The sequence below is a fragment of the Saimiri boliviensis genome, chromosome 9, assembly GCF_048565385.1.
Source record: "Saimiri boliviensis isolate mSaiBol1 chromosome 9, mSaiBol1.pri, whole genome shotgun sequence".
NCBI classification, from domain to species: domain Eukaryota; kingdom Metazoa; phylum Chordata; class Mammalia; order Primates; family Cebidae; genus Saimiri; species Saimiri boliviensis.
The window spans coordinates 104,171,094-104,182,354 of record NC_133457.1 but is presented as its reverse complement, the minus strand read 5'-3'; the positions used below and the strand labels follow the sequence as shown (position 1 = coordinate 104,182,354).

The 11,261-nt window shown below is 36.5% G+C and overlaps 1 protein-coding gene across 1 annotated transcript; it reads right to left on the bottom strand.

Annotated features, from left to right (window-relative positions):
• Positions 1 to 313: 313 nt before the first annotated feature.
• On the bottom strand, positions 314 to 3,513 carry LOC101046669 (RNA-binding protein FUS-like). The gene is made up of 2 exons (XM_074405400.1): positions 3,464 to 3,513; positions 314 to 1,113 (listed from the first exon to the last, which is right to left on the bottom strand). Exons 1-2 carry the CDS (start codon positions 3,511 to 3,513, stop codon positions 420 to 422), a joined length of 744 nt encoding a protein of 247 aa, XP_074261501.1. The 3' UTR covers positions 314 to 419.
• Positions 3,514 to 11,261: the final 7,748 nt, after the last annotated feature.

Sequence of the window (11,261 nt, the reverse complement as noted above, 5' to 3'; positions counted from 1 at the left end):
CTCATCTTCAGAAAGAATATTATTCTGTTGAAATTCTGTCTTGCCTTATAAAAAGGTTGCTACTACATGGTTTCATGATTGTTTATGATGAGAGAGTTCCCAGTGGAAACTCAGGAATTTCAATAATCCACACTAGTTTTTGGTTAGCTTCTGAATTTATTGGTAATGTACTCTTCAGCTAATTTAAATGTCTATCAGTGGTGTGGGGCTGGAGTTTTTCTTTTCTGCCAGTAACTTTTCTTTCCCTTCATCCAAAACCTAAGCTGTAAGACTCACTTTTTTTCTGAGATGATGGACAGAGATTTTCTTTTTTTTTTTTTTTAAACTAAAATGGTCATGTTTAATGGGAACCAGAGGTATGGTTACAATTACATAGTCCGACACAAAAAACCCCCTTGGGGTAATCAGGAGTTGGAAGGTTACAACATAACGAGGGTAACACTTGGTACAGGAAGAAAAGCTGTTCCAGAACCTGGGGAGCCAGGCGAATACGGCCTCTCCCTGCGATCCTGTCTGTGCTCACCCCTGGAGTCCATCTTGCCAGGGCCAAAGCCACCTCTGTCCCCACCACCCCGGCCCCCTCGGAAGCCTCCGTGGTCCCCACCACGGCCCCGGTAGCCTCCTCGATCATAGCCTCCTCTGCCACCACGACGATCATCTCCGTAGTTACCTCCCATATAAGAGCCGCCTGGTCCCCCTCCTGGGCCATCTGGTTTAGGAGCTTTACACTGGTTGCATTCATTCCTCCAAGAGAAGTTCATGTTCTCACAGGTGGCATTAGGACACTTCCAGTCACCAGCGCGCTGCTGTCCTCCACCGCCACCACTTCCACTGGGAAATCCTCCCCGGCCGCCACCACCACTGCCACCACCTCCGTAGCCTCCATGGCCCATGGGTCCTCCTCGCCCTTGGCCTCCACGACCATTGCCACCACCCCGATTAAAGTCTGCCCGGCCAGTAGCAAATGAGACCTTGATAGGATTTCCGGAGAATTCTTTACCATCAAACCAGTCAATAACTGCTTTAGCAGAAGGTGGGTCATCAAAAGAGACGGTTGCCTCTCCCTTCAGCTTGCCAGTTTCCCTGTCTGTGTACAAATTAATCAGAGATTTTCTAATCCATTTCCATTTCAGCTACTTCTCCTTGAATGGGCTTTAGACTGTCAGCACCTAGCTCTGATCCATGCCTCCTCTAACACCTGAGAGCTGTCACTGAATCAGTTTCAAATTATTACTGTGGCATTGATTTCATTTTTCCTTTATCACATGTGGAGACTTATCTTGTCTTATTTTGATTTATTTAATATTTGCCATTTTATCTAAAATTTCTATGTGCTTAAAGTACGAAATGGGACAAAGTTTATGAGTTCAGTTGTCATGTTGCAAAAAGTTAGCTTCAGAAGTTTCCACAGCAATATTTAATGCATGAATATAAAAGCACATTGTCAGCATCGTTCTAAAGTGAATAAGGTATGACAAAGGTGTTGGACCCAGCTTGTACTAGCTTTCCAAAACCTGATTGTTAAAGTTTTGGGAATATTAACAGCCAGTAGTTTAAACAGAGCCATTACTTAAAACTAAATTACAGAAAACTTGTAACTAAATACATTATTTTTAAAAAAACAGATGTAATAAATATTTGATTCATTACTTCCTAATTATTTTACTACAATTTATGATTATGCATGATTTTGCAGTTACTTTTGTGATACTGAATAATGTTATGTGATGCTGTGCTCCCGAGCATCTCTTTCCATCTACTTTCAGTGGCACCATGTTGGTAGCTTGAAATCAGCCATGATGAGATTATTTGCCTCCGGAAAACTGCCAATACTAAGATCTGGTTTTTTCGTTCCTTCAGAGAGCTAGTTGTTAAACATTTATTGACATATTTCCAGACCAAAGAATATCACAATTAATGTATAAAAGCAACATATATACATCTCAAATATAAAATAACTTAAAAAGAGCATTCATTGGTCTCCTTTGGAAAAAAATAATGACAAAATCAAGGCAATCATGAGACAAATATGAATGGAAAACAAAGGATAGAGAATTCAGAATAAATAAAAGGTGATTAGTAATGAGTCAACTTAAATCTGAACTAAAGCAAAATCATTGTAGAAATTAGCATTATGGCGCACAGTTTAATGCTATAAACTTTTGCATTGTTCAAAGAATAGTATAACAGAAATAGAGGGTTGGAAAAATGAGATGACAAGGTTAGTAGTGCAAATTTTATCATCTTTTAAAGCAAAAAGTACATTGATACTGCTAAGTGAAAATATGGGTTAAAAATTATCACCTTACAGAAAATTTAGGGCAAACACTATACTTAATGGTAACTTGCTAAAAACTTTTTATGATTCTAAGATTGAGATATTGACAGTGATGCCTACTTTCCCATTTTTATTTGACATTAATAATAGTAGGCCTTACTCTGTGTGGCAACGTGAGACAAGAATTGAAAAGGAAGAATTAAAACTTTCAATACTTGTAGACAACATGAATATCTGTGTGCTGTTGGTTTCTTTAATTTCTAGGTCTTTTCAGTGGACAGAACGAATATACACTAATGTTATATATATTATATATAATCATAAAATTAATATTAATTTTTATAAATATATATTTTTTAAGTTATGAATTCACTTGGATTATTATAATTCACATTTAGGAGTAAGTGTTTAACTTCTAGATTACTTCTATTTGTCATTTATTTCACAGTAGTAATCCTGGTTCTCAAGAAGTGAGGGGAAGATAGAATTGAAATATTCCATAATTATTCCTTGGCTCTATACCAGATGATACACATAATAGTCTCAGAATAACAATATCCATTACTCCACCAATATGATAACTGCAATCATTAAATAGTTTTTTGAGCTTATTCCATTCTTTGCTAATTTCTGAAAATAGTGATACTTTGTCTATACTGTCAGTGCTTACCGTCATTATATATTATGCATTCTTCAAGTATTCTTAAGTTTTAGGTATAAATAGAGCTATGCATTTAATGTTTACTATCAGTTCTTATTTTCATATCTTAAATAAAATAATTTGACTTTTTGAAGATTGTTTTCTAGTAGATTTCTCAGCAAGAGTACATGGAAACATTACCCGACTTCTTGAAAGTGAGGGAAGTTTGTGTGCAGCCTTTATATATGAGAGTTAGTTTGGGTGGACATAAACTCTTTGGTTAATTTACTCCCCTTCAGTATCTTAAATATGTTATTCTATATCTTTGTTTCTGGCATAAAACATTGTCATTGAGAAGTCTGATAGAAGTCTAATAGTCTTGTTTTATAAGTCTTTTGTCTTTCTGCCTAGATGCCAGAATGATTGTTTATTTTTTATATTTTTTCAAGCCCAGTAATTTTACTAAAATTGGCTTTTTAAAAAATATGTTTTTATTTTAGATTTAGCAGGTACATGTGCTTGTTTGTTACATTGGTATTACATACTTAATGGTGGGGTTGGGCTCTAGTGTATCCATGGCCCAAATATGGGACATTGTACCCAACAGACAATGTTCAACTCTCCCTTTCAAGTCAAGAGTCATTTTTTTTCTATCTTTATGTTCACATGTATCCTTTGTTTAGCTTCCACTTATATATGAGAACACATAATATTGATTTTCTGTTTCTATGTTGGTTCACTTAGGATAGATAATGGCATCCAGATCCATCCATGTTGCTACAAAGGCATTATTTCACTCTATTTTATAGCTGAATAGTATTCCATGGTGCATACATGTCACATTTTCTTCATCTAATCAACTGTTCGTGAATACTTAGGTCAGTTCCATGACTCTGCTATTGTAAATAGGGCTGCAGTCAACATAGAAGTACAGGTGTACTTTTTATAAAATGATTTCTTTTTCCCTGGTTAGAGCCTCAGCAGTGGAATTGCTTGGACAAACGGTAGTTTTATTTTTAGTTCTTTATGATATTTCCATACTGCTTTCCACAGAGGTTGGAAATTCTCTATAGACAGTTTACGTTTCCACCAATAGGATATGAGTGTTCCTTTTTCTTCTCATCCATGCCAACATCTGTTGTTTTTTTGACTTTTTAATGAAAGCCATTCTGACTGGTGTAAGATGGTATCTCAGTGTGGCTTTAATTTGCATTTCTTTTATGATTAGTTATGTTGAATATTTTTTCATGTGTTTATTGGACACTTGTGTTTCTTTTTTTCAGAAATGTTGTTCATGTCCCTTGCCCAGTTTTTAGTGGAGTTATTTTGTTGTTGTTGTTGTTGAGTTGTTTTGAGTCCCTTGTAGATTTGGGATGCGAATTCTTTGTTGTAGCTATAATTTATAAATATTTTCTCTCATTCTGTAGATTGATCTATTGGTTACTTCTTTTGCTATGCAGAAGCTTTTTAGTTTAACTGCCATTTGATTAAGTCCCAAGTCTACTTTTGTTTCTATTACAATTACATGTGGGATCCTCCTCATAAATTTTTCGTCTAGGCCAATATCCAGAAGAGTTTTTTTCTAGGTTGTCTGTTCTAGGATTTTTATAGCTTCAGTTCTTATGTTTAGGTCTTTAATCCATCTTGAGTTAATTTTTATATATGGTAAGAGGTAGGGATCCAGTTTCATTCTTCTGCATATGGCTAGAAAGTCTTCCAAGAATCATTCATTGAATAATATGTCCTTTCCCTATTGTTTATTTGTGTTGACTTTATTGAAAATCAGTTGGTTCTAGGTATGTGGGTTTATTTCTGGGTTCTCTATTCTGTTTCATTGATCAATGTTTCTATTTTTGTATCACTATCATGCTGTTTTAGTTATAATAGACTTGCAGTATAATTTGAAGTCAGGTAATGGATCAATTTTTTTCAGGTATGTGCTGTTTCTTTTCAATATGTAATTTAAATTTTATTTTGTATAATTTAATATAAAATAAGTTGCATGTTTTAATTTTTATGAAAATTTTTCTCAATTATGTTTGGTCATATTTGTTATTTCTGTGCTTTGTTTGTCCTCTTCAGAGACTGCTATTATACATCTACTGAATCTTCTTTGCTTATATTCAATATTTGCTACTTTTCCTTAAATAGTTTTATCTGGCTTTCAATTTTTTTAATTTATAAAAATTATTTTTCACTTTATATTTTTTAAACCATTATCTGTTGTATTTTTTTGCAACTGTATGCATTCTACTTATTCTACTTTAGTTTTTGTTTCTGAAGTTTTTCTTTTATTAGGATTCTTTCCTAAACTGTTACCCTCATTTCTGATATTTTTCCAATTGCAACATATGTTGGTCTTTCATTTTACATGTCATGTTTTTAATATGCTTACCTCATTTAGGAAGAGAGTGTTTTTGTTGTGGTCAAGTCCTTCTCTCTTTTTTTTTTTCTTTTTTCTTTGTTCCTTTTTTGCATATGTTTTCTGTAGGGAGTTAGTCACTTAGTTTTTTTTTTTTTAATTCTTGCTCATTTTTATGGGAAATTCGTTTTCTTTTTTTCTTGAACTATTACAGAGTCATGGTTCATGACAGTTTCTTTAATTTTACAAAGCTCATTTCTGTTGTTGTACAATAGGTCAGCCTTATTTCTGTTATCCATCACTTGGCCCTATTCCTCTCCACCTTTATCTGGAGCTAGCGTTTTCTTTATCTCAATTGTCTCTGTTCTGCTCGACAACTCTTCATCACTATAGACATCTTTCCTCAAAGGGAGTTGGGCCAGTTTTGAGAGTTTGCAGTGCCCAGAATTCTTCATACCTCTGTACTTACTCATGACTGGAGTTAGCAAAAGTCATTTTTTATTAAATCAGCACACTGTGCTTTCCAGTGAGTCCCTTGGGGCCATTTTTGGATTCTTCTCTTTTCTGGTTTGTCAGATTTTCTATGTATCCAGCTCCTATTTCTCACACTGATGTTGATACCAGTCAGTTTCTATAGCTCTCTGTGTTTCAGTCAATTCATTTTTTGGTGAGTTTCATGGGGTTACCTAAACATCATTTTATAGTACAGTCGTGTGTCCCTTAACTACAGGGACATGTCCTAAGAAATGCATTGTTAGACAATCAGGTCATTGTACAAATGTTGTAGAATGTATTTACACAAACCTAGCTGGTATAGCCTACTACACATCTAGGCCATCTGGTATAGCCTATTATTTCTAGGCTAGAAACCTGTACAGCATGTTACTATCCTGAATACCATGGGTAGTTGTTGTAACACCATGGGGAGTACTTGCATATTGAAACATATTTTAACAGAGAAAAATACAGTAAAAATAAAATATTATAATCTTATGAGAATATGGTCATGTACATAGTTCATCATTAACCAGAATGTCTTTATGTGGTACATCACTGTGTATATAATTGCCAGGAACTTACATTTTGATATGTAGCTTCTGTGGGATTCAGGTAGATTCAAGAATTATGTCACCATTACTGCCAACTTCCCAGACTCCACCAGAACATTGTTTTAATTAATATATATATATAATTCTAGCAATTACAATAACAATAAATAACATTTACTTTCTAATATTTAATAACATCAACAAAATTTGAGAGGACATTTAAAAAGTGTTAACACCATACAATTTCATAGAAAACTTGGAAAGACATTTTCAACATGATTTTTAAAAATCTATCTTAAAGTAAGAGGCACCATCATAATTGATAGTGTAACACTAAAATCACTCTCATGCAATCAGTAGCATTACAGCTATCTCTGTGTTGATATAGTAGTAGTAATATTTGTAAATGTATTAATTTCACCTTTCATGAACATAGGAGTTTAGGTCTAAGATTAAAAGATTAATTACAAGATTACTCTCAGAAATTACTTAATAATGGGCCAAGGGCTAAATTTATTACTTTTCTTCTCTGCTTTGTCTCAGACTAAACAGGTCAGGAAAGAAAGGTAGAGGGATGCTATTACTTTTACAGCTAACAGAAGTTACAAAATGCCAATATGTATATTCTGCACATTATTCCAAAAATGCAATAGAAGATATTAATCTGTGCCTGATTTGCAGCCTATTTTAATGTTCGGTTTGGTCTTGGTTCCACAGTTTTAGAAAATAGAGACATTTGTCAAAAGTACTTGTGGCTGGGCGCGGTGGCTCACGCCTGTAATCCCAGGACTGTGGGAGGCCAAGGCGGGTGGATCACAAGGTCAAGAGATCAAGACCTCATCCTGGTCAACATGGTGAAACCCCGTCTCTACTAAAAATACAAAAAAAAAAAAAAAAAAAAAAAATTAGCTGGGCATGGTGGCGCATGCCTGTAATCCCAGCTACTCAGGAGGCTGAGGCAGGAGAATTGCCTGAACCCGGGAAGTGGAGGTTGCAGTGAGCCGAGATTGCGCCATTGCACTCCAGCCTGGGTAACAAGAGCGAAACTCCATCTCAAAAAAAAAAAAGTAGTTGCTTATTTTTGTTTCAGAAAATAAAACAAATAAAAATACCATGAGGTTCTAAAACACATTAGTAGAGTTGTGTTTTAAATACTTAAATAATTTCAAATGAAAAGGAAAAGTTTATTAAAAGGCTAAAATATAAAACTTCAAATCATTCTAAGGAGTGACAAAAATATGTCAGTTCCATATGAGAATTGATGAAAGAAAACATTTCTTAATTAACTGGGCAAAAATATTTTGGTCCCGTTTTTCTTGTTTCCCCTCACAGGCAGGAGGTTTGGAATGCTGACATGCCACTTCAAGTGTGCTCTGATCTGGTGTCAGAATGTTTGGCTTACAGGTTAGAGAGAGCGCTGCCATTTACTGAAGTGTACACGGAGTACTTATTCACACAGTATTTTCCACCCATGTTTCCTTCTGCCAAAATGCCCTATCAGAAGCAGTTGAAAGAATGGAAAGTGTTCAAGCCGAGGAACCGAAAACACAGGGAAAGGAAAAGAGGGCATGGGATCTGTATTCAATTAACTGAAAGGTTGAAAGGTTGTCATGGGGGAACAAAAATTTGTCTAACACTATTCCAGAAGGAACAACTATCACAAATAGACAAAAGTTATAAAGATGTGAATTTCAGCTCAAAGACTCAGGAAGCTAGCCTCTCTGCTTCACAAGTCTTGCAAGCCCCACCCCTGTTCCCACACAGAATTCTTCCGAGAATTCACCCACTGTCCCACAAATTCATATTCTCCTTCTCTTGAAGTTTCTCCTCTGGCAATAGAGGTCTTGCCTGCATTAAAGGGATAAAACCACATGGAGTGGATAGTTTAACATCAAAGATAGTGTTGACTGCAATGATGTCACTTTGACAGTAGAATTATTACATTGATTACATTGCACTTGGCCCTGTGGTAGGTTAATGGGGCAAAAGTGAACAAAGGATAGAGATTCATTTTGAAAGCAAATGGAAGCTGGTGTGGAGACTGCTTTAATGTTCGGCTTGGTCTTGGTTCCACAGTTTCAGAAGATAAGGGTCTTTAACAGTCTCTGATTAAGTCTTGGCACCAAGACTAAATCAGAATAAAAGTTATGGTTGCTGACCAATTATATATAACCACAAATAACTTCCCTTCAATGGTGCTCTGATAGTCAGAGTGGACGTTACCACTGGGGAGACTTCAGGGGAGGGGAGGCAGGGGGCAAATACTGTTTCAGTTGGTTCCATTCACACCTTTGAAGACACTCAATGTTTGCTTAGTCATTTAATCAGTTTGGCTCTAACTTGTTCTCAGAATTTTTTTTTTATAAGTACCCTCACTTTTAAGGTCTTGGATGGATCTCTTTCTTTGGTCAAATGTTCTGGCTCCCTACCCATAGGCATACTATGGGTATATACATACTACCCATAGTCAGATTCCTCTGACTGGTAGGCTTTCCCTCAGCTGTTATGTCTGTGTAGTCTGGGTCATGGCCAAGGAAGGTGGAGAGCTGAAAGGTTCTGTTGGAATGGGGTCTCCAATACAAGGTCACTCCAGCCCAAAGTGACATTGCTACCTGAAGGTAATGAGGATCCATGGAGCAATCCCCAGATCTCTCTTTTTTTTTTTTTTTGCACTGATGGTGTGGACATATCCTTAGGAAATCTGAGAGTTGTAGACTGGCTCCAGTACTAATAGAACATACCATCGGAGACCTGGGCTCTTTCTCTTCTTCATTGGTCTTCTATGGATTTTCACCTTTGCCCCAGGGTAGAAACATAGCCTCAACCTATACCTACTACTGATCATTCACCTGTAAGGTCCGGATGAATAGAAATCATCTGGTTTTGTTCACCACTGTATATTCTGTCCTTAGCAAAGTACTTAGTGTACAGCATTTGTTCAGCCAATATTTGTGAAGAGAAGATAGAGAGGCAGACAGAGAGAAGTAAAGAAAGGAAGAGGGAGGAATAGTGGTGTAGAGAGACCAGAGAAATTGTCCATCCACTCACTTAATAATCTTTAAGGCTGCCTCTTTATCATCTTGTAAATTCCTCATATTCATTTGCACTGTGGAAAAGAACAATATGGGAGGGGACAATAAGGATTAGAACTAAGCCTAGTTAGCCTGGCTTGATCAGTATTGCTGGAACAGGGGGATCTTATATAGTCAGGGGAGGTATAGAGAGAGATAAAACAAGCTTAACAGCTAAAATTTTCAATAGAATCCAAGAGCTTAGATGAACTTCTAATGTTCAGGAGTTAGAAGACTATCAGATGTCAAAGGCATAATGCCAAATAAGCGTGTTGAGCAGAAGAGACCAAATACAGGCTGGAGGCAAAAAGTCCTGAATTCAAAAGTGACTTCAGCACCTCTGATCTGCATAAATTCTGAGCAAGTCATTTTTTAATGTACACCACAGTGTCCTCATTGTAAAACAAAGAATACCTACACCATTAAGTATTTTACTATTTTTCTTTCATTCTTTTGTTTGCTTTTCTCTTCTTTCCTTCCATGACCATTTCCTGTCCAGAAACGACTACTGTTCAGCTTCCACTTTGGTATTAGTTCACTTACCAGACATCCTTGAATCTAAAAACTATCCTGTAAGTGTGTCTGTTTTGAGTCCTTGTGAATATTAAAAGTTGACTTCTGCTGGCAATGGACTACAACGTGCAGGTCAGCCTCTTACAGAGAACAACTCCAACAGCTGAACAGGGCAGTTTTTAAAAAATGAAGCATAACGAGGCTAACATTCCAGAGAAGAAAGAAACTTAAGAGAGGTATAGTTCTCGGAGCTACCAGAATAGGCAGCTGAGAGGCTGAAAAACTGAGCAGATATTTTTATAGCCTAATGGAACTCTGAGAACACAATTTGGAGTCCAGTGCCTGTCAAGCACGGGGACCCCTAATAATGTCCCCGCCATGGTCTAGTTTGGCATTTAGAAGGACTACCCTCTAAGAATAAGAATGAACCAGGAGAAAAAGAGTTAGTCCTTGTACAAATTAAAGTCTAGTTTCAAGTGGTCTCAATCTCTTGAATTAGATTAAGATTATCTGTGATTGGTAGTTCTTCTAGCTGCCTCTCAGAAGCAAACATAAATTTTCCTTGGAAAAAGAAAGCATTAATCCCAAGTAGTATTTTCATATAATTTTTCAGATCTAATGAATGGTACTAAATCAAAAAGAACTGAGCAAAAAGATAGTCAACATTACCAAAAAAGAAAAAGAAAGAAAGAAAAGAAAAAGAACAACAAAAAAAGAGACAACTCAAAATAGTCACAGAGAGGATCAGTCAGCGGACATGGACTTTAAAAGAACCTTTTCCCTCCTCTTCCTTCTTCCCCTCCTTCTCTTTTTGTCTGTTTAATTAAGGGTAAGTCCATCAGGTTTTAGTTGTAAACTCACACTCAGTTTATTTTATCTGAATCATCTGATGCAACTGAAAGCATTTCCTGGGAAGGAAAGTCCTATTTTCGATTCAGTCCTTATATCAAGCCTAAGTTCAAATTGGCTCTTATTACTGAAGTCTTCTTCTTCTTCTTCTTCTTCTTATTATTATTATTATTATTTTGAGACAGAGTCTCAGTCTGTCACCTAGGCTGGAGTGCAGTGGCATGATCTCAGCTCACTGCAACCTCTGCCTCCCAAGTTCAAGCGATTCTCCTGCCTCAGCCTCCTGAGTAGCTGGGATTATAGTTGTGCACCACCATGCCTGGCTATTTTTGTATTTTTAGTAGAGACGGGGTTTCACCATGTTGGCCAGGATGGTCTTGAAGTCCCGACCTCAAGTGATCCACCCCCCTCAGCCCCCAAAAGTTCTGGGATTACAGGCGTGAGCCCATAGATATGAATGAGAAGCAGTTGTTTCTTTCAGTGCTGCAAGTCCTCAGAT

Excerpts from the sequence above, each read along its gene's own strand:
- LOC101046669 (XM_074405400.1), bottom strand. The coding sequence starts at position 3,513 with ATGTCCCATATTTGGGCCATGGATACACTAGAGCCCAACCCCACCATT. Across the intron at positions 1,114-3,463 it reads GAGCCCAACCCCACCATTAA|AAAATCTCTGATTAATTTGT; the intron begins GTATGTAATACC and ends GAAATGGATTAG.